At 43.1% G+C, this 27,641-nt stretch overlaps 1 protein-coding gene and 2 pseudogenes across 3 annotated transcripts in view; 2 read left to right on the forward strand and 1 right to left on the reverse strand.

Annotated features, from left to right (window-relative positions):
* Positions 1-5,833, forward strand: part of LHFPL3 (LHFPL tetraspan subfamily member 3) — a 544,676-nt gene extending 538,843 nt beyond the window's left edge. For all 3 annotated transcript variants that reach the window (XM_026006078.2, XM_026006079.2, XM_026006077.2), the window contains one exon: positions 3,508-5,833. Coding sequence is in view for 1 of the 3 variants with exons in the window: in XM_026006077.2 (XP_025861862.1) it covers positions 3,508-3,536 (29 nt within the window). In the remaining 2 variants the exon portion in view is untranslated. The remainder of the gene's footprint in view (positions 1-3,507) is intronic.
* Positions 5,834-9,811: 3,978 nt separating this feature from the next.
* On the forward strand, positions 9,812-10,242 carry LOC112925344 (mitochondrial import inner membrane translocase subunit TIM14 pseudogene; annotated as a pseudogene).
* A 2,300-nt stretch (positions 10,243-12,542) lies between these two features.
* LOC112925421 (U2 spliceosomal RNA) lies at positions 12,543-12,665 on the reverse strand (annotated as a pseudogene).
* Positions 12,666-27,641: the final 14,976 nt, after the last annotated feature.

Raw genomic sequence — 27,641 nt, forward strand, 5'->3', positions numbered from 1 at the left:
GCCCCATCCGGAGAGGAAAACCGGCCTTTCATCCTCCTCCACCTACGGGCTTCCCAAACCTGCGCGCAGGGCAGCCCCTCCCAAGCCTGCAGGCCGGAGGGTCCTCTCTGGGCCTGCTACTTGAGTCATCCCAGTGGCGGTCCCGTTTTACCGCCCCCAGCCAGGTGTCCTCCTGATATGGTGTGGGGAGTGTTTGTGTTCCAGTCACCACCAGAACCAACACGCTGGTTATTTTTAGCCTTGCAGTCTGCAGAATTCTCCAGTACCCTGGGATTCCTGTTGCACGGCGGTGTCATGCACTAGGAAAAAAAAAAAAAAAAAAAAAAAATCCCCAGGGTTAGTAATGTCTTAAGTAGCTCAGATTCCAAGCCCAGATTCTCAGGAGGCCTCGCGAGGAGCAGGCTGCACTAGGATGAAGCAAACCCGGCACCGTATGTGCAAAATGTCAGGAGGCCCTCGCTGGAGAGCCCAGAGGGAGCACCTCCTGAAGTCCTCACCGCGGGCCCCAGTCCAGCCTGGCTCTCTGGCTTCTCTCATGGCGCATCTGCTCGGCAGCTCCCTGCCCAGCAGTGACCCTGCTGGTGGGGTGGGCACTTCCAAAGGCTAGCAAAGTCAACAAAGGGCTTTCAGAGGGAAGGGTTGAAAAATCAATGGTGAGGTTAGTGAGGGACCCAGTGAGGGATCCGGTCACATGGAGGATATGGGTGACTCCGGATGGCAGCAGATGGGAGAAGGATTGGTGACGAATGACCTACTTTAGGCAGCCCCTAACTGGGTGAGACCCCAGATGGTTGGGGTATAAACAGGAACCTTGTGAGGTTGGCTTCAGTCATTCCCTTCCTACGGGGAGGCTCAGGATCTTCCCAGGGAGACGCGTACTCCTCCTCAGGCTTGGGTGTCAGGGCTAGGGCTGTGCAGGGGTGGAAGGGTGTGGGCACTGACCTAAGGCCTTCTGGTGGGGAAGAGCTTGATTCTTGTCTCAAGTATGAATCTCTCGGACAAAGGAGAATGAGTAAAACAAAAGAAGTTTATTAAGCAAAGATACAGAGAAAGCTCTCAGGAGCAAGAGGTGTCCCGACAGGGGTGTCCCTGAAGGCTCGCAGTGGCAGTCTTACTGAGAACTCACTGGGAATCTTGTGGCCTCGAGATTCTTATGCTGTCTTGGTTTGAGTTAGGACTGGTGACATCTTTAATGGCTTACTTCTTCTTTGGAGTCTATTCTTGGCTATTCTTTGTTGGTCACAGAGGACTGTCATAAAAAAAATCCTCCCCCCCCCCCCCCCCCCCCCACACACACACCTGGGCAGCGTGGTCTGGCTCACTCCCTTATCTCTGGTTTGCTTACACCTCGGCATCTTTGGGATTCCTGTGGGCCTGATGCCTAGCCCTGCCTAGCCCTGTTTGTTCCTAATTCACATCCACCCCTGTCTACTCTCTTCCCAGCCTGCTGTGATGTCATCAAAGCCAAATCAGGCAGCCTAGAGCCAGGGAAAGAGAAAGTGAGAGTCTCTGGTTCCTGGATGCCAACAAATGGTTCACACCAAAGCTGGCTTTTCTATCATGAAATCAGGAATGTATTTATTTATAAGTGTCAAGAAAATGAGGTCTCCCCTCTCGTCTCCCTCTTCCCCTGCGTCACACACACATGGCCCTGGCACTTCCATATGCTCCCTTCTCTTCCACGTGCATAGCCACTTTTCAAAACCCCTTTCCCTATTCTCCGTCACGGATTTATCACCTGCACCACCTCCTCCCTATCCCTCACCCCAGCTAACACCTTTCATGGATCTTACTGGAAAACCCTGACACTTAGTTCTGTGAATTTTAAATAGAAAAATATTCAGAGTGGAGAATGCTAGAGCAGTGGAATCATGGACTCACAAACCGACTTTGGATTCCATCTGGCAAGACCACCTCCAGAGCAGCAGAGCAGAGACCACTCAAGGCTCCAAAGCACCTATAGCTTGTGTAAAACCCATCGGTTGCTTATGTTGCTTTTAATAATATCTGAAGAGAGCATTCCCTTCCATAGGGCTTCTACCAGCGTGTTGCAATCTCAGAGAATCGTTACAGATTAATCATCATTACGACATGATCATATTTCAATTATCCCCTGTGTAGTCTGGGTACATTAAAGCAACTCAGTTCTCTCGCTGAGAGAAGTTCATTAAAGCCATAATGTGCATAAGATATTTCAAAGTGTTTTAAAGTGCATTGGAAAACAACAAGGGGATAAATGCTAGAAACAACAGAGTCTTCCAGAGGTTTCTCTAGCACTCATTCAGAAACCATAATCTTATCTTGTGATGTGGAACGAAGACTATAACTGGATAATGGACCAATTGTTTTATTATCATTTGTGTTTCTAAGTACTCTGTGATGAAGACCCAATGGGCTGTTTCCTTTCAGCCCAAATCTGGCCAGCTAGATGCATTTACCCATCTTCACAATATATAAGGGACCCTCCACTCTGCTGAGCGGTGCCAGAGTGCATGGAAATCATCCAAAGAAAGGAGTCAATTGTATTATTTGTAGTCTACTTGTGTCAATACAGGAATAGTCCCTAATACTGTGCTGCAGAAAAGGAAAAGCACCTTATCCTCTGAGAATTTGTCCTAAGAAGGAAGTTAAAGGAACAAATAGAGGTTTATATGCAAAGATATTTATTCTTGATAACAAAAAAAAGGGGGGGACCCTATTTACACTCTGACAATGGTCAAGCAGTTGAGAATGGGATATTGAGCATATAGTAAAAGGAATGAGAATGGAATGGGATATTCTGGAGCTATTAGAGATTGGTGCTGATGGATAGGGTTCCTTGCTGGCTCAGTTGGTAGAGCACGTGGCTCTTGATCTCGAGGTCATGAGTTTGAGCCCCATGTTGGGTATAGAGATTATTTTAAAGTTAAAAACTCTTTAATAGGAAGAAAAAGAAATAGATGCTGATGACACAGAGTGGAAATGTAGAAAATTGTTTTTAATATTTTTAAAAATATTATGCTGTGCTTCCAACTGTATAAAATAAATGCACATTTAGATAAGGAATGGAAAGACACATGGGAAGAAAACAATATCTCTTTTGCAGCTGTTAGAGTGTTGATTGTATAATAAATAAATAATACTTGGAAAGAAAAGGAAAATGCTCAAGTGAGACACTTTCTGTGCCAGGCAGAAAAATCTCTGATGCTTGGGATCGTGACGCTTTCTTCCGTGCTCCTGCGTAGCAGCCTGTAGTCTTCACCTAGATGTAGAGAATCCACGCGTTGGGTTACAAGGGCCCCTTGCTGGAAGACTGTGCTGTTTGTTTATGGAACCGGAGCCTCAAACTTTTCAGTTTTCTTTGATAACAAATCTAAAGTGCATTTGAACCATTTGTTGGTGTGGTTTCTCTGTGACAAGTTTGCACAAAAATCTTGCTGACAGAAAATGATGCGTTTTTTTTTTTCTTTCTCTTTCTCTTTCTCCTCCCACCGCCCCCACCCCACCCCATCCCGTCCCTTTCTGCAGTTCTGCTAAGCCAATATTCTCTAGAATGAGCACAAAACAAATCAAATAACAGCTAAACAAATCGAATAAGAGCTTTTGTACATCAACATCAAAAAGGAAGACTCTTGGGAGAAATCAGAGTACAGAAACAGATCTGGACAAGAGTGGAAACATCTGCTTGTCAAAGCACCTTCTAAATCTGAATCGGCAGAGATGGGAATGATTTTCTGGAAGGAGCTGTGATAATGGATTAAACACCAGCTCATGGGAGACTATCATCGAATAAGATCAGACCACATTCATGAGAAATCACATTCAGGAAATACTTTAAGAATGAGGAATAGAAATGTGCTAGCATTAACCTGTAAAATATGTATGTACTGAGGTTTGTAAACTGTCCTTTTTTAATCAAAACAAAAAGCTTTAATCTTTCAACCTTATTTTAAAAAAGGCAGTCGACCCTAAATTATTCCTATCTCAATAGCCAAGAGGCTGATCGAGCATCATTTACAGAGGAAGCAGCTTAGGAAATGCCTCTGAGTGTTTTCACAGGAGCCTGATCTTTGATTCCCCATCTCTGCCGTGCGTTTATTTCACTGTGTAATTAGTTACAACCACTCAGTTAAGAGATGTAACACTTCAAACTTTTTACAGAGTCTGTGTTCAGTTTAATCTGTCTGTACAAGTTATTACTGAGAAAGTGTTTTTGACATATACTATAATTCCATCAAGCTGTATATTACAGGAAGTACATCTTTACATCATAGGTTCCCAAGCAACATAGAAATCCCTATCAGGAAAACAGCACCAAGGGACTCTGAAAAATTTAGAAAGCTCATTCTCACCTTGGATGCTCACATGTAATATATAGGCTGCTGTCAAATGAACACTTTTTTCTAATTCTCCCTAGTAAATGCATAGGAATTTAATATCCTTTATAAATAGGCATCTAAAAGCGCTCTTTTTTTTTTTTTTCTATTTCTTTGCCATACATGTCATCAGAAATCCATATCCATTCTTTCCCTTACTAACAGGTACTCATTTTTGTTTTTTAAAAAAAACCATTCCGTTAAACTTATTTCTAAATGATAGTAAGTGGTACTAACAAAATAAATACTAATTTAATAGCCTTAGAAATAAATGAATATATACTTATACAGGTCAAGAAACTTGGTAGGAGTAAGTTGCCTCTTTGTTTATTAATGTTGGTTTCAAGAATACACAGATTTCCTTGAGCTTTTGGAGGTAGTTACAACTGGTCAGTTGTCTTCAGCAATCTTTTGCTCCCAGGCTTCCCCTACCATCACCCTCATCACATATCTCACCAATATGCAACAGCAGAAAAATACCTAATACTGAAGTAGCCAACTTCTTGAGAATGGACACAAGTGAAAATGTACACGCAGGGAGTAGTCAGTGTGAGCCAAACCATGTTCTATACCAGAGCAGAAAACACGGACATGTAGAATGCCTTCATTTTTAGACTCAAAATTAAGATCAAATTAGCATACATTAGCATAGTGGAACACCAGATGGAGGGTAAGACAAGAAGTGATACAGATCGGAGTTGATTTCTTGTTCCCTGTCTCTATTAAGACAACACTCTCATTTTTGCCAGATGTTTCTGGTACTAAAGCTATCTTTTCACCATAAACAAGATTATGTTTTAAATGGCTAGGAGTATGATAGGTATGCTCAAATGAGTGAACCCCAAATCGCAAACATATGGGTTTTCTAAAGAGCCAAATTAAGGAAATACTTATTATCTCTAAAGTATTAGCCATTCTGGGAGTTACCTGTTGCATTAAATATTAGCTCTCCCACTGCATTCTAAACACCCCCTAACTAAATTTAATTACACACAACTTTTCAACAATTCATCTTTTATTTAAAGGGAGGTACCTCTCTATCTACAATAAAATTAGAAGGTGTTGGTTTTCTCTAATCCATGTAAATTACAGATTCCATTGGAAGTCCTACATCACTGATAGTGGTGTTTGCAAAAATGAAAAAGTGCTTCCTATCCACATGCAAATGTTTTGTAAAATTTTTTTCCATAAAACCTAAGTGTAATTTAGCGTACCACAGTGCTCTGAGGATGGGTCATTGATGATGTGCCATTTGTACATAGGTAATACACATGTAAATCACTAAGTGTTAAGAAGTATGTTTTTATCTTTTTAAAAAAAAAAAAAGAAGTGACTCCCTTTCTCATTCTGTTCTGTTGTATTGCGTCCAAAAAGTTGTGTGTAATTTTTTTAAGGTCCAGGAAATGTAAAGAAATTTGTTGGAATATCTGAATTTCTGTAAAAAATAAAAATAAAAATAAGATTTTGTTACTTAAAAAGATGGCTTGATGATGTGGCTCACATTCGGTGCTTTCAGTGTCTTCATCCAGTGAGCCAGTGACAGTGACCAAAATGGCTATCTTCAGAAAAGTCTCCTTTCTAGGGGTGGGGGGCTTAGTCAGTTAAATGTCTGACTCTTGATTTTGGCTAAGGTTGTGATCTCGGGGATCAAGAGATCCAGCCCTGCATTGGGCTCCTACCAGAGTGTAGAAACTGCTTAAGATTCTCTCTCTCTGCCCCCTCCTGTCACCCCCACTTGTGTGCCTGCTCTCTTTCTCTCTGACAACAAAAAAAATTAAAAAGAAGAAAAATCTCCTTCTTTTTAAGATTTTATTTATTTATTCATGAGAGACACAGAGAAAGAGGCAGAGACACAGGCAGAGGGAGAAGCAAGCTCCATGCAGGGAGCCTAATGTGGGACTTGGTCCCAGGACCCCAGGATCACAGGGCCGAAGGCAGACACTCAACCCAAAAGATGGCATTTAATGTGAAATCTGGGGGCGTCTGAGTGGCACAGTCAGTTGAGTGTCCAACTCCTGATTTGGGCTCAGGTCACCATCTCAGGGTCGTGGGATGGAGCCCCATGCCAGGCTCCTCGCTGGATGCGGGTCCGCTTGGGATTCTCTCCCTCTTCCTCTGCCCCTCCCCCAGCTCTCTAAATAAATAAATAAATAAATAAATAAATAAATAAATAAATAAATAAAATCTTTCTAAAACATTAAAAAAAAAAGTGAGCTCTGAATAAGAAGGAGCCAGCTCTGTGAAGAAAGGGGGAACATCACCTGCCCCGGGGGAGCTGCAAGTGTCAAGGCTCAAGGCAGGAAGGCCCCTGGGCTGGCTTGAGGAGGGCAAGCTGCAGAAGAAGCCGAAGCCGGTGGCCCGATTGGGGCTGGGAATGAGGTGGGCCAGGAGGTACCATTTGTAAGTGTGAGACAAAGCCATGGGGGGGGGGCGAGTCTTAACGGGGACTGATGCCAGCTCTTTTATAATTTTAAAGATGAGCCTTGGCTTCTGGGTCTAGCAGAATAAACTAGATACTTTAAAAAGCCTTCCTTACAGACTGCTCCCAGATCTTGGATAAATTACAATGAGCTTATTTTTAATACACAACTTAGCTTGCAAGAAAGTTAAGAGAAATCCCAAGGGCCTTAAAAAAGAAAAGGAAACTGAAAACTAAGCAAGAAGTGTAAGCAAATGCAGAAACTGGGATTGCCCGAAGGCAAATGCATACATCAGAGCAGGGAGCAAGAGGCTGAGCCTGGGGCCACTGTGAAGGGCTGAGCTAGATTTGAAAGCCCCACCCAAGAACAGCCCCCTTGAAAAAGGCCACAACTTCCAGACAAATATAGCACAGGAAAAATGTTCAAGGTAGCAAACAAAAGAAGCCTTGTCAAGAATTGTCTCCACATTAGCTCTAGATAGAATTGGTGGCAGAAGGAAGGGAGAAAGGAAATCCATGGATATGCCCCCCTCCCCCCTCAAATCTTGGGATTCAATCTTACACTCTCCATACAAAGATACTTCAAACCAAGAAATTAAAGTTTGCCAGAGCCCTGGCAGCTGGCAGATCCAAATATACATCTTTTCTGAAAGAAACCGTCTTTATAACACAGATCTCACCAATTCAGTCAACAAGGTATGTTTTTGCAATTTTTAAATTACTAAACATACAAATAAGGCACAAGAGAGAATCAGTGAAATCATGAACGACAAATTTATTGCCCCATAGAGTTTAGATTTGCAATCACCTGGCACAGGATGTAAAATAATCGTGTTCTATATGTAAAGAAATAAAGGCAGCCCCGGTGGCTCAGCGGTTTAGCGCCTGCCTTAGGCCCATGGTGTGATCCTGGAGACCGGGGATCGAGTCCTGCGTTGGGCTCCCTGTGTGGAGCCTGCTTCTCCCTCTGCCTGTGTCTCTGACTCTCTCTCTCTCTCTCTCTTATTCATGAATGAATAAATAAAATCTTTAAAAAAAAAAAAAAGATAGAAAGATGGTATCTAAAATATGAACAATATAAAGAAGCCAGTAGATATAACTGGTTGGACTTGAAGAAAAACAACACAATTTCTTAAGAGTTGAAAAGTATAATCATAGAAGTTTAAAATATGATGTGTCAAATATAAATTAGGTATAACTAAAGAGAGAAGTTGTCAACTAGAAGACAGAGCTAAAGAAATTACCCAGAGTGAAATACAGAAAGCCAAGAGATTGGAATATGAAAACCAGTTCAGCAACAGAAAAGATATATATGTCTAATCAGAGTTCCAGTAGGAGAAACAGAATAAGGGAAAGACAATATTTGAATAGAAATTGGCTGGGGACACCTGGGTGGCTCAGTGGCTGAGCATCTGCCTTTGGCCCAGGGAGTGATCCTGGGGTCCCGGGATCCAGTCCTGCGTCGGGCTCCCTGCGTGGAGCCTGCTCCTCCCTCTGCCTGTGTCTCTGCCTCTCTGTGTGTCTCTCATGAAGAAATAAATAAAATCTTAAAAAAAAAAAAAAAACTAAATTCAAGGGGCACCTGGGTAGCTCAGCGGTTGAGCATCTGCTTTGGCTCAGGTCGTGATCCCGGGGTCCTGGGGTCAGGTCCCACATTAGGCTCCCTGCATGGAGCCTGCTTCTCCCTCGGCCTATGTCTCTGCCTCTCTCTGTGTCTCTCATGAATAAATAAATAAAATATTAAAAAAAAAATTCAAACATGACAGTAAAGTGTAGACAGAAGAAAGGAAGTACCATGAAAGTAACCAAAGAGAGGGATACCTCAGTGGCTCAGTGGTTGAGCATCTGCCTTTGGCTCAGGATGTGATCCTGGGGTCAAGTCCCACATCGGGCTCCCTGCAAGGAGCCTGCCTCTCCCTCCGTCTGTGTCTCTGCGTCTCTCTCTGTATCTCTCATGAATAAATAAATAAAATCTTAAAAAAAAAAAAAGTAACCAAAGAGAAATGGCATATTGCCTACAAAGGAATATCTAAACTGATAATAAATACCAGAGACATTAGCATATATATCCAAAATGCCAAAGTAAAATAACTCTCAGTCTAAAATTGAGTTTCAGCAAAAATTTTTTTCCACAACTAAAAGTGAAATACAATCATTTCGAGGGGAACAAAGCTAAGGGGATTACCAGCAATAAAGCTACACAGAAGGAATTTCTGAAAACGACCAAGTAAGATTCAAGATGCAAAAAAGAATTTGGTACATATGTGGGCATATCTAAACAAACATTGTACAAAATAATAATAAAACATCTAATTTACAGAACTGAAAAAAAATAAAAAGACAGCTAATATACTGGATAAAAATACCATGTCAATTGAAATGAGATCAGAGCTTAAAGAATTTATGATAATTGGAAAGAGGGTTAAGATATAGATTAATAATAATAACTGGGATCCCTGGGTGGCGCAGCGGTTTGGCGCCTGCCTTTGGCCCAGGGCGCGATCCTGGAGCCTCGGGATCGAATCCCACGTCGGGCTCCCGGTGCATGGAGCCTGCTTCTCCCTCTGCCTGTATCTCTGCCTCTCTCTCTCTCTCTCTCTGTGACTATCATAAATAAATAAAAATTAAAAAAAAAATAAAAAAAAATAATAATAATAACTAACCATTGATTATTTATAATGTGAGGGGGATATGTAACCATTCATTTACTCCTCATAACAACCCTGTAAGTTAGATACTATTGTTATCCTCAGTTCACAGATGAAGAGACTGTGGTACAGAGGGATTAAATAATTTACCCCAGGTGACACAGCTAGTAAGCAAAGAGCTGGGTTTAAACCCAGATAACATGATTCTAAAATCAGTTCATTTCATTACCCTCTATGCTACTTTAAAATGTTAAATATAAAGGATAAATTTTAAAGTGAACAATGGAAGATACAGATTCAAAACAATGAGGGGAAGTGGAATAAGAAAACCTAAAGGAGGTGATGGCCACATCGTTGTCTGGTAGAGGCAGGGACTTGGTGGCTGCAGTTCATCCACCCATCCCTTGGGACTGGACGAAACGCATTTCCGGTGGAGGCTGCGGAGCCGAGCCACAGCCATGACCAACACAGTGGTAGCAGCTGGACTGACCATTGCTGCTGCAGGATTTGCAGGCTATTATGTTTAAGCAAACTATGAAACATATGGAGCTGCAAGTAAAACAAGTTCTTCAAAGTCTACCAAAATTTGCCCAAATCTGCTATCACTGGTGGCTACTATATAGGTGGGTTTGAATCCAAAATGACAAAACAAGAAGCAACATTAATACTAAGCATAAGCCCTACCAACAATAAAGAAAAAATAAGGGATGCTCATCGATGAGTTATGCTTTGAAATCACCCAGACAGGAGAGGATCTCTTTATATAGCAGCCAAAATCAATAAAGCTAAAGAGTTTCTAGAAGGTCAAGCTAAAAAATGAAGTAACTGCAATGAATTTTAAGTTCTTATTAGTTCATGCATACAAGTGCTAGCTTTTTATAATAAAATGCCTCAAAGCTACAAAAAGAAAAGTGTAGGAAGAGGAGAAGGAATAAAAAGCACAATGTAAAATAGAAGAAAGAAAACCAAAGCAGACAACAAAATAAATATAAGTAAATTAAATTTGTCAGTTAAAAGAGATTGTGAGAGGCTCCCGGGTGGCTCAGTGGTTGAGCATCTGCCTTTGGCTCAGGTCGTGATCCTGGGGTCCTGGGATTGAGTCCCACACAGGCCCCCGGCATGGAGCCTGCTTCTCCCTCTGCCTGTGTATCTGCCTCTCTCTTTGTGTCTCTCATGAATAAATAAATAAATTCTTAAAAAAAAAAGAGAGAGAGAGAGAGATTGTGAGATTGGACTTTTGAAAACCCATCAGTATGCTGCTTTTACATATAGGAGCACCTGGGTGGCTCAGTTGATTAAGCAGCTGACTCTTGATTTTGGCTCAGGTCAGGATCTCAGGGTCCTGGGATCCAGCCCAGAGTCAGGCTCTGTGCTCAGTGGGGAGTCTGCTGGGGATCCTCTCTCTCTCCCTCTTCCTCTGCCCCTCCCCACCAACACACACACTCTCTCTATATAATGAATAAACAAATATTTTTTTTAAATGAGAGACATACAAAACATGGACACTGAAAAACTGAAAAAAATAGAAAAATATATAATAGGCAAATACTAACCAAAAGAAAGCTATTTTAATAGCAGACCAAAAAACAAAGAATTTTCAACAATCAAAACACAATAATGAAAATTCCAACTCATGCACAGAATATTAAAATTCTAAACTTGTATGCATTTAATAAGATGGCTTCAAAATATGCATAGCAAAGTGGAAGAATTACAAGGAGAAATAGATAAATCCACTATCATAATGGAAGACTTTAACAAATTTTTCACAAACTATTAATAGATCAAAAAGACAGGGACTCCTGGGTGGCTCAGCGGTAGGGCATCTGCCTTCGGCTCAGGGTGTGATCCTGGAATCCTCCATCGGGCTCCCTGCATGGAGCCTGCTTCTCCCTCTGCCTATGTCTCTGCCTCTCTCTGTGTCTCTCATGAATAAATAATCATTTTTAAAAAGAGACAAAAATATTTAGTAAGCATAGGAAAGATTTGAATAATTCAATTATAAGCCTAATTTAATGGCATGTAAAAAGGCCATACTGTTACCCGAAAAATAATAAAACTGCTACATATCAAATCTTGTTTTAATATTGCTCCTATTCTAGTAAAGTCTACGTACCTTATGTGTTATACCTTAATTTTTGTTAAGATTTTATTCATTTATTCATGAGAGACACACAGAGAGAGAGAAAGAGAATCAGAGACACAGGCAGAGGGAGAAGCAGGCTCCCTGTGGGGATCCCAATGTGGGGCTCGATCCCAGGACCCTGGGGTCACCACCTGAGCCGGAGGCAGACGCTTAACTGCTGAGCCAGTCAGGCGCCCCTACACTTCAATTTTTTTTCACTTCAATTTTTTTTAAATGTTAGTCACCCACAAAGAAAACAACTATCAAATTTTCAGTGAACTGATTATTTAAATCTAGCACATAATTATCCAGAGAGTAGAAAGAAACAATGCTCCTCCCACAACACAGTTTAAAAAGGGAAAACTGGGATGCCAGGGCTGCTCAGTGGTTGAGCGTCTGCCTTTGGCTCAGGTGGATCCTGGAGTCCTGGGATCGAGTCCTATATCGGGCTCCCCACATGGAGCCTGCTTCTCCCTCTGCCTGTGTCCCTGCCTTTATCTGTGTGTCTCTCATGAATAAATAAAATCTTTTAAAAAAAGAAAAAGGAAAACTATAGGCCAACCTGTGTCCTAATACAAACATCACATTAAGAGGCTAACAGGTAAAAGCCATATGATTGCCTGACAAATGCAAAAAAATCATTTGATAAAACTTAATATCATCTATAATAGTAAGAATTTTTACAAAACTAGAAATAAAGACAATTTCCTAAGAAACAATTTCTACCAAATAATATTTTACCTATAATTGTGACATGTTAAAAGTAGTCCCTTGGGGTGACTGGGTGACAGGAAATGAGGAGGGCATTTGATAGGATGAGCACTGGGTGTTATACTATATGTTGGCAAATTGAATTTAAATTTTTAAAATGTAAAAATAAATAAATAAATAAATAAATAGTAGTCCTGTTAAAATAAAGGACAAGACAAGCCCACCATCAGCATGTTCATTAACATTATATTAATAAAGCCAACACATAAAATAAGAAAAGAAATAAGAGGTATAAGAATTTGAGGAGAAAAACAAAGCTGTTACCATTTTATGATCATAATTGCCCTCATATTAAACCAATAAGAACAGATACTACTCTTGATCTTAGTCAAAGGCCAAAAAGTGATATATAGTTGCCCTCATAAAAACCAAACAAACCAAAAATACAGGTAGAAATTTTTAGAATCTATAAGAAATTAACAAGATGTTTAGATTTAAGATCAATGTATTAAAGTTGCATTTGTCTATCATGGCAACAAGCAGCCAGATACAAATTCTTTTTTTTAACACAATTTCAAAAAATATTTTTAATGATAGCAACAAAAATCATGATACTCAGGAATACATCCAGCAAAATATGTATGGCGCCTTAATGGAGAACATTAGAAAACCTCATTGAAATACTTTAAAGATCTTTAAAAATGTAGAAATACACTATATTTCCTAATAGAAAAATGTAATATCATTAAGATCTGATTCTCCTCAAATTGTACAATCAATGAAATGCCCACCAAAATTTCACTAGAGCTTTCTGAGGAACTTGACTAGCTAATTCTTAATTTTTGTGGAAACACAGGGTACCTGGCTAGCTCAGTCAATAGAGCATGAGACTTGTGATCTCAGGTTAGTGCGTTCAAGCTCCACACTGAGCATGGAGCCTACTTAAAAGATAATAATAATTAAAAATATATATCTATAAAATTTTTGTGGAGGCACAGATGCGAAGAATAGCCATGATGCTCCTAAAAAAAGAGCAAAATGGGAAGACTTACTCAATCAGATATTGATTTATTATAAAACCATAAGGGGATCCCTGGGTGGCTCAGTGGTTTAGTGCCTGCCTTGGGCCCAGGGCATGATCCTGGAGACCCAGGATCGAGCCCCATATCAGGCCTCTCTGCATGGAGCCTGCTTCTTCCTCTGCCTGTGTCTCTGCCTCTCTCTCTGTGTTTCTCATGAATAAATAAATAAGATCTTTAAGAAATAAATGAATAAATAAATAAATAAATAAATAAATAAATAAATAAATAAAAATAAAACTATAATAATTGAGGGGTGGCTGGGTGGGTCAGTCACCTTTGGCTTGGGTCATGATCCTGGGGTCATGGGATGGAGTCCAGAGCTGGGCTCCCTGCTCAGTGGGGAGCCTGCTTCTCCCTCTCCCTCTGCCCCTCCCCCTTCTCACACGTTCTCTCTCTCCAATAAATAAATAAATAAATAAATAAATAAATAATCTTTTAAAAAAGACTATAATAATTGATATAAACAAACCAGTGAGGCAAACTAGAAAGCCTAGAAGTGTATAAGTGCATTTTTTTTTTTTGAAAACTGAAATAAGAAGAAATGGCATGATAGATCAGTACGAAAAAGTCAGTAAATGGTGCTGGAACATTTGCTTGTTGTTGGGAGATAATTCTAATGAGACTGGTGTTTCTGCATATCTTGTGAGCAGAAACACTAACTGCCTTTATTCCAGGCTGTCTTTTCAAGACTCTGTATAGCAAACAGCTTGGGAAGATAGAGACAGGATCTCCCTCTAGAGCAAAGAGTAGATTTCTGTATTGTTCAGTAATAAAGGTAACATCTCCCTCTAGGCTAGTCTGGCTCATTGCCCATTATAAAAGATTCAGGTTCCCTAAGGCTCAGGGTTCCTCTTCTGTAACACAACCCATTACAAGTATCACCCAGTCCTCTTCTCATGGCCCTTGTCTCATGTGTTCCATCTGCATCCACAGATTGTGGCAGGCCAGCTTCTTAGTTTGCCAGTAGGGTTAAGATCACAGGGCTGGGACACCTGAGTGGCTCAGCCGTTGAGCATCTGCCTTCAGCTCAGGGTGTGATCCCGAGTCCGGGATCAAGTCCCAATCCCTCATCAGGCTCCCTCTGTCTGTGTCTCTGCATCTCTGTGTGTGTGCCTCTCATGAATAAATAAATAAAATCTAAAAAAAAAAAAAAAAAAGATAACAAAAGCAGGGAGACAGGAGGAAGACTCTTTCTGTTGTTGGGATGAGGAAACATGCTGGCTGAAACCAGAACAGAGTTGGTGTTGCAGGCTGGATTTCCTGGGAAGCCAACTGGGGAGGATCAGGGTGAAAGTTTATTGCACAGGCTCTCAGGCTCAGACTTGGGCAGAGAAGCAGCAGGGTGGGCAGGAGAAGGTGGGCTGGGATGATGGAAGCCGCCCCACACAGGCCTCCCCTGACCCACTGGGAGCATAGATCTGGGATGGCATTTCAGGGTTGTCCTGCATCACATGACAGGGATGGGCTCCCATCATCAGTCCCATCATCAGTATCCCTGGGTTGCTTTCCCCCAGGAAGGGGGTCTGAGCATGGGTGTGGTGACTCTCTTCCACTGAGGACAGCTTCCAGAGAGGGCAGAGAGGGCTATGAGGGGACAGCTCAGCCAGTCACTGTGGGAATAAGGCCCGGGTCTCAAGAGGCCCCCTTGGGGCCTCTACCACAAAGAGGTGTTTTAGACACTTGTTGGTGGATTGGATGTGGAAGATGAGGAAAGAGAGCTACTGATTTCTTACTCTGAAAGTGATGTTGGTTCCTAAGATAGGAGGAAGAGGCGGAGGAGGAAAAGGTTAGAGAGATGGCAATCCAAAATTATTATGAGAAGAGTGTTGAGGGGGGTAGAGGTGACAATGAGGCTGACATAACAGCAATGATAGCCAACATCTGGACAACACCACATAGCTTACAGGTACTTTCATGTCCATTCACGTCATTTGCCCCCACAATACCCTGGAAGGTATTTTCATGCTCATCTAACAAATGAGTACTCTGAGGCGCAGAGAGGCCAGATAATGTGCCCCTAAGATCACAGAGGACTAGGGCACCTGGCTGGCTCAGTCAGAGGAGCGTAAGACTTATCTTGGGGTCATAAATTCAAGCCCCCCTTTGGTGCAGAGATTACTTTAAATAATTTAAAAAAAAAAAAAAAAGATCACCGAGGATGGGCTTGACCACAGATGTCCTCACTCCTTATTTTGATAAAGGCTTTCAGATACGCTTTGGCTCTTACTGGTCTGTGGGCAGGAGTCAGCTTGCGGTTTGTCTTTCAAAAGTTATGTCCTGAAACTTGAGTTTCTTGGAGGGATTGGCTGGATTTAATTTCTTCCATGCTGGTTCTCTGCGACCCTTCTAGAGGATAACTTGCATACGATGGCTACAAAGAAATAAAGAACGCATTGCTGAGTCAGTTTTTCATTTTTGAGAGCATTTCACATCCAGGCACAAATGTACTGCCGTCTCTGAAATAAAACATTCATTCTCTCTCCAGGGTAGGAGACCAGTTAGATCAGTAAACTCCACCCTGAGAGGTGCCTGGGTGGCTCACTCTGTTAAGTGTCCACTCTTGGTTTCAGCTCATCATGATCTCAAGGTCCTGAGATTGAGCTTTAAGTCGGCTCTGGGCTCAGCGCTGGCCTTTTCCTCTGGCAAGAACTAAAAGGAACTTACCCTCAGGGCCAAATTGGCAACTATATTTGCAATTATGGACTAACGGCTGATCCTTGCCAAGCCAACATGGTGAACTGAAGGGATCCTGGAAAAATGTGGTTGTGATGTTCTCTTGCTGATGGTTTCTCAAGTCAAAACATTTACTTATATTTTTAGCTTCCTCCAAAGCAGGAATTTCTAAAATTTTACAACCAGCTTCTTTATCAAAGCTTTCATTTTTTTTTTATATCAAAGCTTCTATACTTTTCAGGATCTTTTTATTTTAAAGAACTTGTGATTCTTTACTAGATAATTAAAACCCATCTAGAATTAATACAGTTGCCTTGGGGCGCCTGGGTGGCTCAGTCGGTGAAGGGACTCCCTTCCACTAAGGTCGTGATCCCCAGGTCCTGGGACCCAGCCCCACCTCGGGCTCCCCGCTCAGCAGGGCTCCTGCTTCTCCCTCTCCCTCTGCCTGCTGCTCCCTCTGCTTGTTCTCTCTCTCCATCAAGTGAATGAATGAATGAATGAGCGAATGAGTAAATAAATAAATACAGTTGACCTCATCATGTCAAAAATGATGAAGTTGCTTTCCTAGAGCTTATTTTTCTGTAGATGTAGAAAGCAGTTGGATTTTTTAAGTTGATTTGTACTGCCACCTAGTGTTATATTTCATTACAAATTTCAACACCCTGTAGAGCATTTCTGTGGGTCCACTGGGTTACCCCTAAAAACATTGTAGACTCAAGGGTTGATGCTTGCAAATATAGAGAGAACTAGCTCCTCTGTGAAACAGACCAGTCCCATCATATACTTGATAAGCTAAGAAAAAAATCTTAACATAAATATGAAAGGGAGCTCCCAATAGAGATCCTCTTAAACCACAGAAGCTCCTAACATTAGGTTTTTATTTATTTTTTTTACTTTTACCTTTAAATTTTACCACAATTATCCCACATAAGCCATTTCATTTCTCCTAGATAAATAAATCCAATCCTGGCTGATTCATTTAATGGTCACTCCATTTAGAAAGCCAGAATTGTGTACAGGCCAAACACATGACAACTAACACAATGCTGTCTGGGTTCAAATCCTAGCTCAGAGGGGCACCTGGATGGCTCAGTGGTTGAACTCAGGGCGTGATCCCAGGGTCCCAGGATCGAGTCCCATGTCAGGCTCCCTGCATGGAGCCTGCTTCTCCCTCTGCCTGTGTCTCTTCCTCTCTCTCTCTCTCTCTCTCTCTCTTTCTCTCTCTCTCTCTCTCATGAATAAATAAATAAAATCATTTTTAAAAATGCTAGCTCAGAACCTGCAATGCCCTTGGACTAGTTATAAGACCTCCTGACTCAGTTTCATAATCTGTAAAACAGGAATAATAACCAAATCTGCCTCAGAGAGTAGTATAAAAGACTACGTTCAGCCCAGAAACTAACACAAGGTAAGCTCTCAACGGAAACACAAGGTACCATTACATCCATAGATCACTGGGAGTCTAATTCGCAAAGCCCTCCAGGATGCTGGGATAGCAGAGGATCCCCTGTTGCATCCCATTTGCAAATAGATCTTTAGACACAACGGGACCCATGGTCAGGTCTCTAAACACTAGAATTACCATGTGACTCAGCAATTCTAGGTAACTACCTTAAAGAATTGAAAACAGAGATTAAAACAGGTATTTTTTTTTTTAAGATTCTATTTATTTATTCATGAGAGACACAGAGAGAGAGAAAACGAGGCAGAGACACAGGCAGAGGGAGAAGCAGGCTCCATGCAGGGAGCCTGATGCGGGACTCAATCCCAGGACTCCAGGATCACACCCCGAGCCGAAGGCAGATGCCTGACCGCTGAGCCACCCAGGCGTCCCTGGTTCAGTGCCCAAATCTTGGTTTGGCTCAGGTCACGATCTCAGGGCTGTGGGATCAAGTCCACGTCGAGCTCGGTGCAGAGGCAACTTGAGATTCTCCTTCTGCCCCTCCCGCTCATGCTCGCTCTCTCAAATAAGTAAAGAAAGAAATACTGTATCAGGCTGAACAGTACAAAGTACCCATTTAGCCCAAAGGAGACATTAAGGGCTTCATGTGCTCCTGAAGAATAAGCCCAAGAGTCCCCACAAAACAGCCAGTGTGCTTGGCACAGGAAGTTGCCACCACTAGGACCTCGTCCCCCTGGCCCCCCACATCAGCCCGCTTACTTCTGGAAGCCAACCTCCAAGATGACCGCAGTGAAGCCTGCCCCCCCGGCACTCACAGCCCTACATAACCTCCTCCCACAGTCCACCAGGGATGGCCTCAGTGACCAACAGCGCACAGCAGAAGAGGTGATAGGCCAACTTCCAAACTTGATTATAAAATACTATGACTTCTGCCTTGGACTGTCTCTCTTATCACTCACAGAGGCCTCAGCTGTCATGTTTTGAGGACATTCAGGAAGGCTATGGAAAGCCTACATGCTAAGGAACGGAGACCTCTAGCCAACAGCCAGCAAGGAACTGCAGCCCACCGGCAACCACGTGAGTGGTCTCAGAAGCCGCTTCTCCAGCCCCAGTCGAGCCTCTCAGGGACTGTGCCCCGCTGATCAGCTTGGCTGCAATCCCAGCTGTGGGCTCCTGGGCTCTGGATCCTCAAGAAACCACAGAAGATAACAAATGCTTATTGCTTTAAAGTGCTACCAGAAGGGGTCATTTGGCACACAGTAATGGTATCTGTGCTACTAGCAGAAGAGCTGGAGTTTTGGAGATAAGCACAGTGTCTTAAATACTGGTTCCGCCACTCCCTGGGTAAATGGCACCACTTCCCTGAGCCTCCAGTTGCTCACGAGCGACTGGGGACATAACACTCGAAAAGCTGCGTAAGGATCAAAGGAAAGCATTTAGAACAGAGAATAGTCCTCTTTGCAACATTTTAAAGCTAGAGCTAAGAATTTCCTCAGGCTGGGGCGTCTGGGTGGCTCATTCGGTTAAGTATCTGACTCTTAATTTCGGCTCAGGTCATGATCTCAGGGTCGAGAGATGGGCCCTGCATCAGGCTCGGTGCTGGCCATGGAGCCTGCTTGAGATTCACTCTCGGCCCCTCCCTCTGCCTCTCCCCTGGCCACTTGCAGGCACCCACTCTCTCTCTCTCTCTCACTCTCTTGCTCTCTCTAGGGGAAAAAAGGGAATTCCCTCAGAACAAGTAGCTCTGTGACAATAATAGGTGACAATTGCACATTCAGCATCATCAGCATCAGCATCATCATTTTTAATGAAGGTGCCTGGCTGGCTCAGTCAGTACAGCGTGCCATTCTTTTTTTTTTTTTTTTTTAAGATTTTATTTATTTATTCATGAGAGACACAGAGAGAGAGGCAGAGGCACAGGCAGAGGGAGAAGCAGGCTCCATGCAGGGAGCCTGATGTGGGACTCGGTCCCGAGTCTCCAGGATCACGCCCTGGGCCAAAGGCAGCTGCTCAACCGCTGAGCCACCCAGGCATCCCAGAGCATGCCATTCTTGATCTCTGGGTCCTGAGTTTGAGCTCTGCATTGAATATAAATACTTAAAATATAAATGGGGGGGCACCTGGGTGGCTCAGTCAGCTGTGCGTCCAACTCTTGGTTTCAGCTCAGGTCATGATCTCATGGGTTGTGGGAATGAGCCCCTGTTGGGCTCTGTGCTCACTGGGAAGTCTGTTTAAAGATTCTCTCCCTCTGCCCTTCCCACAACTTGCACACTCTAGCACACACTCTCTTGCTCACTCTCTCTCTAAAATAAATAAATCAATAAACCTTTAAAATAAAATGAAAATAAATTTTGTTTTATAGAAATGATACTTTATTTTTAAAGGATTTTATTTATTTATTTGACAGAGAGAGAGATAGAGCAACCAAGGGGAGCAGCAGAGGGAAAGGTAGAAGCAGGCTCCCCACTGAGCAGGGAGCCCGAAATGGGGCTCCATCCTAGGACCCTGGGACCATGACCTGAGTGGAAGGCAGACGTTAACCAACTGAACCACATGGGCAGCCCTAGAAATACTTTTAAAACCCTATCTGTGTATAGTATAAGAAAGTAGTTAAATTTTTAAAAAAATCACACGATGTATTTCACCTGCTTCCCATGTATATAAAACCATTCCATAACCCGTGTGTGTGTGTGTGTGTGCGTGTGTGTGTGTGTGTGTTTTAATAGCTCCACACCCCACTGGGGGCTTGAACTCTGAACCCAAGAGTCACACATTCTATCAACTGAGCCGGCCAGGTGCCCTATTCAATAGCCCATAAACAAGTATTTATGAGGTACCCATTATACCCAAGACATTGTACTGCAAGTACGAATTTTCTTTATCTTCAAGTAATTTACAGACTTCTTTAGGTAAAATAACATGAAAAGCTAAATACCATAAGATAATGCTATAAGTGAAGTTGCGAGAAAGTAAATGACTGAATAACACAGCAAACCAGATTGGCTTTGAAGTTATCTGGACCTTAATCTCAGATTTGTAGTCTTCTAGCTTTGTGGATTTAGGATTTAAGCAAAATTACTTACTCATCTGCCCTGATATCCTCATCTGTAAAATTGGGCTAATAAGGTATATGTTAATGAGATGCCTCAACAATTAGTTGTTATAAGGACCAAATATATATATACATATATGTATATTCATATATATTTATGCTCTATATTATATATAATTATTACATATATTATATATATATATATATATATATATATATATATATATATATAGTGCCTGATAGAGGAGGAATGCTCCATTTCTAATATATAGGTTACAGGCTATTAAGAAGAAAGAAATAAACCAGGCTGGAATATGGAATATGCTAGGAGATAGAGAAAGAGGTTCTTGATTTGGCTTTAAGACCAAGCCAGCTTTATTTTTTGTTTTAAAGATTTTATTTATTTACTCATGAGGGACACAGAGAGAAGCAGAGACACAGGCAGAGGGAGAAGCAGGCTCCCTGTGGGGACCCCAAAATGGGACTCAGTCCCAGAACTCTGGGATCATGCCCTGAGCCGAAGGCAGATGCCCAACCACTGAGACACCAGGGTGCCCCCCGAAGCCAGCTTTAAATGATCTGGAATGAAATGTACCTGGCTGGTTCAGCTGGAGGAATGAGCAGCTCTTGATCTTGGGGCTGTGAGTTCAAACCCCACACTGGGTACAGAGATTACTCAAATAAACAAACAAACAAACCTTAAAAAATAAAAAATAAATAAATGACCTGAGAGGAGAAAGAAGGGGTAAGGTAGGAGGACCCAGCATGTTCTGAGCATACATGGGAATTGGAAGAATGGCCTTGACATCTCCCTGCCACAAAGACACTGCCACCAATAACGATTCCATTCTCTTTAATAAGGAATAACAATACTGGCTAACGACTTGGTGTGGGTTAACCCACTAAGTCCTCACAACAATGCTATAAGGTAGTAAGGTAGTTACCAACCCATTCTACAAAGAAACTGAAGCTCAGAGTTTAAATAATGTGCCCAAGATCTTGTGTTACTGAGCAACAAAGCTGGGCCTGAACCTGCCCAGCCTCACTCCAGACCTGGGGCTCTTAGCCGCTGTGTTCAGCTTTCACTGGTTAATCAGTGATGCATTTTTCACTCTACTTAACATTTTCCCACCACCTAGCCAAATCCTGAGGCAACTGAACAGAAATCTCTCAGAAAAGGTAGAGTAATTTTAAATTAGCTCAAGTTCATATTAAACCAACAAAACATTATCTAAATTTGTCCCAAAGTAATGACTCTTAACCTCTGAAAGTCTTCCAACAATTAAGGCCCCTCTTCCTAGAAGGATCCACCTTCCTAGAAGGATCCACCTATATACACAGATATAAAGTGTGTATAGAATTTCAGGGATTTCCCAGAGCCCAGGGAAGAACCCCACTTTAACACCTCTCGACCTCAAAATCTCCAGAGGAGGTAAAGGGCCCCCTCCTCTGGGTACAAAGGGACTGAGTGGGGGGATTTCGCATCCAGGTCCCAATAACCTCATTAGTAGAGATAATCAAGTGGGGGGGGCGGGGGAAGGAAGCCACGCGGCCTGCATACATATTCAAATCACAAACTTTCTCTTCAACCACATACATTTTATTGAATAAGGATTTGAGTTCTTGGCAAGCATGCTGGTGGGGGACTGCAGATGCTTTTGTTCTGTGGGTGGAAGGGGAGCCGGCTGGGGGTCGGGCCTTCTGGAGGAAGGCCGTGACCAGATGGCGTGGCTGTTGCCCTACATGCTGTCAGGTGCCACTGGCAGCTGGGGTGGGGAGAAGACACGTCCAGCCAAGGGACCAAGAAAAAGCCGGAATCAACCCATCCCCAGTCCCATTCTCGAGCAGTCTGGCCCCATGGGTACTGGGCCAGGTCAAAAAATAAAAAATAGTTTCTCTCCTCTAACTCTGAGTTTTGTTTTGTTTTTTTTTTTTTGTTTTTTTTTTTTTTGTAGGTTCGAGAGTGCTTTAATGGGGAGCGCTCCTGGGCGAGGTTCCATGACTCGGAGAGGTGGCCAGAGTCAGGGAAGTCGCTCTAACTCTGAGTTTAAGAGTAGTGTCTTTCTGCTCTCTGATCTCCTGTGAAGGAGTAAAACACACACACGATACGGTATAACATTAAAAAACAAGTTTAGGGGACAGATCTAGGTTCAAATCTGAGCTTTACCACTTACTCAGGCTAGCTACTTAGTATCTCTGAACCTCTGGTTTCTAGCCTAGAAAATGTGGGGCAGCGCGGGGGGGGGGGGGGGGGGGGGGGCGGGGGGGGGTGTCTCAATGGTCTAGCGCCGCCTTCAGCTCAAGGTGTGATCCTAGAGACCCAGGATAGAGTCCCACATCAGGCTCCTTGCATGGAGCCTGCTTCTCCCTCTGCCTGTCTCTCTGTCTCTGTCTCTGTCTCTCTGAGTCTCTCATGAATAAAATAAATAAAATCTTAAAAAAAAAAAAGCAGCTGCTAAAATCGGACCTCTGGTGTTTCTGGCTATTGAATTTCCACTGAGATTAGTAGCTCCCTTAGATGGGTGTGTTTGTCCTTGAAAATCAAGACCTATTGTAATCTCCAGGAAATATAAATGATCCATAAATCCTAAACCCTTTGGGTCAGAAGCCATAACTGCTCCCTTGGATTCCTCACCATTCCCAGCACAGAGCTTGGTGGACAATTAAATGTTGGCAAGTACACGTGGGCCTGAAGTCACTCCGGAGAGCCAGGATCGCCTTAGGAAATTACCAGGGGGAGCCGACTTCCTGCTCACCATCAGAAGACAGATGGGTGTTACATCAGGACGTGCTGAGGAGCTCTCTGCGCCAGGGAGAGGCTTGGTCTTCTCAAGTTTTCTTCAATCCTTTGGTTCCTTGAAAGCAGTTGGCTGCAAAGCACCTTTGCACTAGCTTTTCATCTTTTAACTTGGAGGTAAAGGGAAGGCCTTGGGGAAATTAGCTGGATTTATTTATATCCTGTATCTCTAATGCAAGCAAGCAAACAAACGAAGAATTTGAGAGGCACCTGGCTGGCTCAGTTGGAAAGCAGGCTCCCTTTCCTTGCCCTCTTGATCTCAGGGTCATAAGTTCCAGCCCCACACTGGGGGTAGAGATTACTAAAAATATGTAAATAAATAAACTTTCAAAAAAAGAATTTGAGGAGGATTTATAGGGAAAGATACAACTTAACAAAGTAGAACCCAGGATTAAAGAAAAAAGGAGAAGCAGATGTGATGCCCCTAAAATGTATCACAGTTATAAATTTGACTCTACACTTTTTCTTTTTTTTTTTTTTTTTAAGATTTATTCAGGAGAGACACAAAGAGAGAGGCAGGGACACAGGCAGAGGGAGAAGCAGGCTCCATGCAGGGAGCCCGACGTGGGACTCAGTCCAGGAACTCCATCCTGGGACTCCGGGATCACGACCTGAGCCAAGGCAGACACTCAACCACTGAGGCACCCGGGTGCCCCTCTACACTTCTTGAATAAAAAGACAGACAGTAAGTTTCCTGGCTCTCATTGGAAATTAATAAAATGCCAGGGCACCTGGCTGACTTAGTCAGAAAGGCATGCAGCTCTTGCTCCCAGGGTCATGAGTTCAAGCCCCATGATGAGTGTAGAAAGTACTTAAATAAACTTAAAAAAAAAAATTTAAAGGGACGCCTGGGTGGCTCAGTGGTTGAGTCTCTGCCTTTGGCTCAGGGTGTAGTCCTGGCGTCCTGGGATCAAGTCCCACATTGGGCTCCCTGCATGGAGCCTGTGTCTCCCTCTGTCTATGTTTCTGCCCCCCTCCCCATGTCTCTCATGAATAAATAAATACAATCTTTTAAAAGAAACTTCTTCTTTTTTTTTTTTTAAGAAAAGAAAATGCTCATTTGTAGGGAGAGACACAACTCTTTCCTAACACTAAATCCTGGTGAAATTTTCTCATATGGAACATACATAAGGAACTGCAGCCACACCAGGTCCCGTCCTCAACAACTTTTTAACAATATAAATAAGTGGTTTTCGTGTGGTTACCTATCATAATAACCTGAAATAAAATGCCACCTCAGGGGAGATGACCAGACATCAGGAATTGGAACATTCTAATTCTAAGCTTCATGTCTTCAAGAAATCTATACTATGAAAATAAAAGGTGGAGGAATGCATTCAAGATTAAGAGATACAAGCTACTGAAGAGACATAACCATTTTCAGTGTGTGTGTCTTGATTGGTAAAGATATTTGAATATGGGCTTTTAGGAGATATAGGGAATTATTGCTAGGTATGATAATGGCATTTGTGGCTATGTTAAAAGACTTACTTACTTTTGGAAATGTATCCTGAAGTATTTAGAGGTAGCTTTTTTTTTTTTTTAAGATTTTATTTACTAAAAAAAAAAAAAGAAAAAAAAAAGATTTTATTTACTAATTCATGAGAGACACAGAGAGAGGGGGGTGGTACACAGACACAGGCAGAGGGAGAAGCAGGCTCCATGCAGGGAGCCTGATGTGGGACTCGATCCCGGGACTCCAGGGTCACACCCTGGGCCGAAGGCAGGCGCTCAACCACTGAGCCACCCAGAGATCCCTAGAGGTAGCTTTGAAATGGTTCCAGAAATAGACAGATACATATAAATTGAATATATCTGACATATATTGAATATATCTGAATATCACACCTGCTGATAAATATCATTACCCTTCTCATCACCCTGGCCCCTCTCTGGAAATTCCCCACGATCCAGCAGCTAATGAGTCAACGCCTGGCACCCAAAGGTCCTCCAGAAGCTGCTACAATGGTCTTGCCCTCTATTCTAGTAAGAAGGACGCTGTCTCTGCCCTTGCTAGTTGTGACATGCTTTTTAAGTCCATCCCTGCTTACTATGCTCCCAGCACCATCCTCTAAATTCTTGAAGATGCATTATTTCACAACCACACCAAAGCATGTACTGTTCATATTTCCTTTTACATGTGAAGAATCTAAGCTCAGAGAAATTAAGTAATTAGCCCAAGAGGCAGAGCTCGAAACCACTGCTGCATATTTTCTGATTGTACCATGTAGGATCAGGAGGTCAGAATTATTTTATCCTTAGAAGAGGAAAAAAAGTGGGGCACCTGGGTGCCTAAGTGGATTAAGCATCTGCCTTCAGCTGAGGTCATGATCTCAGGGTCCCAGGATCGAGTTCTACATTGGGCTCCCTGCTCCACAGGGAGCCTGCTTCTCCCTTTCCCTGCTTTTGGGCTCTCACTTGCTCGTTCTCTCTCTCTCTCTCTCTCTCTCTCTCTCTGTAGTAAATAAATAAAATCAAAGAAGAAGAGGAAGAGGAGGAGGAGGAGGGTAAGAAGAAGAAGAAAACCAAGCAGCCATAAAGAGCCCAGAGGTCCCTAGGACCTGGGGAGTCTGGGTGTCCCCAGGGCTCCCCTTCTCCCAGGTAAGATCTCGCCCTATTAAAGCGCTGGTGGAGGTGCTGACTCACACAACTCACAAAGAACAAGCAGTCCTGCAACCCAGCAGCTTTCTAGAGCTACACCACAGAAACTACTGGAACTCCAGGGGACCCCCACACCTGCGGTTATGGTACCCTTGCAGGGGAAGGCAGGAGGAGCAGGTGAGGATGACCCATTTAACCTTTCAAAGCAGTAGCAAAAGTCTGCAGAGCTACTTTTGCAGCTGAGGATGGGTGCCTGGCTCATGGCCCTGAGACCTCGCAGGGGCCCCTGCGCTGTCCCCCTAACCTGAGCTGGTCAAGCCGGGCTCGTCCCCGGCCCTCACCTCTCTCCCACCTTTGCCCCTGCCCGGGATTTCCTGGTGACCTTCTAACTTTACTTTCGCCTTTCTCATGGCGCTTAACCCCTCGTGACCCTAGAAGCCAGTCCTGCTCACCAGCTGGCGTGGGTACAATAGCTCTTGGAGCGCAAAACCACGGGACTGAAACCAGAAGAAAACGTATTCATGAGAAGAGCAGCTGGCAGCTGGGAGACAGAAGAAGAGAGAAAGGAAGGCCAATTGGTACCTCCTACGGGACCCAATTAACTGGGGATTTCGGGGCAAGAGTCACTAGGCCCTCGCAGCAGGCCTCAGAGGACAAATCCCGGGGAAGCTTGAGACCCCAAGCGTGGGGTTGAAGGGCAGTCAAGTTCTTCGTCTAGTTCTGCTCTCCATGTGAGCACCGACGGAATATTCCTGAGGGTCCTTGTTATTGTGAAATAATTTTATCTATTTCAAAATTTCACAAGTGGTATTCTTTCATTCAAGAAAAAAAATTTTAAAGAAAAATAATTTTTTAAAATATTTTATGTATTTGACAGAGAGGGAGCACAAGCAGGGGGAGCAGCAGGCAGAGAGGGAGAAGCAGACTCCCCACTGAGCAGGGAGCCCAATGTGGGGCTCGATCCTATGACCCCGGGATCATGACCTCAGCTGAAGGCAGACGCTCAAACGACGGAACCACCCAGACGCCCAAAAAGAAAAATAATTTTTATTTTTTTAATTTTTAAAAGATTTATTTATTTATTCATGACAGAGGTAGAGAGGCAGAGACACAGGCAGAGGGAGAAGCAGGCTCCATGCAGGGAGCGGGATACGGGACTTGATCCCGGGACCCCAGGATCATGCCCTGAGCCAAAGGCAGATGCTCAACCCCTGAGCCACCCAGTCATCCCAAGAAGAATAACTTTTAAAAATTTTACAAAAAAAGAGAGAAAAGTCGCTCATAACACAACCAGGACATAACTACTTCCAACATTTAATATTCATACGCTCTTCACACAAAAAAACCAGGTGCTACTCTATGCATCCTCAGGAGCAGATGGTCCACATTTTCCAGGCCAGGACGCTGCTCTGCTACCTCCCGTCTAGTGGCCACTGTGTGTTTCTTTCTTTCTTTTAAGATTTTATTTTTAAGTAATCTCTACACCCCAAGTGGGGCTCGAACTCACAAACCTGAGATCAAGAGTCATGTGCTCCACCAACTGAGCTTCTTCTATGAATAAAAGATAAAGGCTTAAGCCCATGCCCTACTGTTGTGCATTCGGATGCCTGCTGGCTGGAATTTAAATTCCTTTATGAAGTAGCAGACACTGAGACTAGCGGGGGTGACATCCTGGCCTCCTCAAGTTCCCAAACCCATCATGCCATCTGCGCCACTCACTGGCCCATTCCAGCCTAAGTACTCTGCACTTTGTGCATCGTATTCCCTTGCCATCCA

Source organism: Vulpes vulpes, chromosome 5, assembly GCF_048418805.1.
Source record: "Vulpes vulpes isolate BD-2025 chromosome 5, VulVul3, whole genome shotgun sequence".
Taxonomy (NCBI): domain Eukaryota; kingdom Metazoa; phylum Chordata; class Mammalia; order Carnivora; family Canidae; genus Vulpes; species Vulpes vulpes.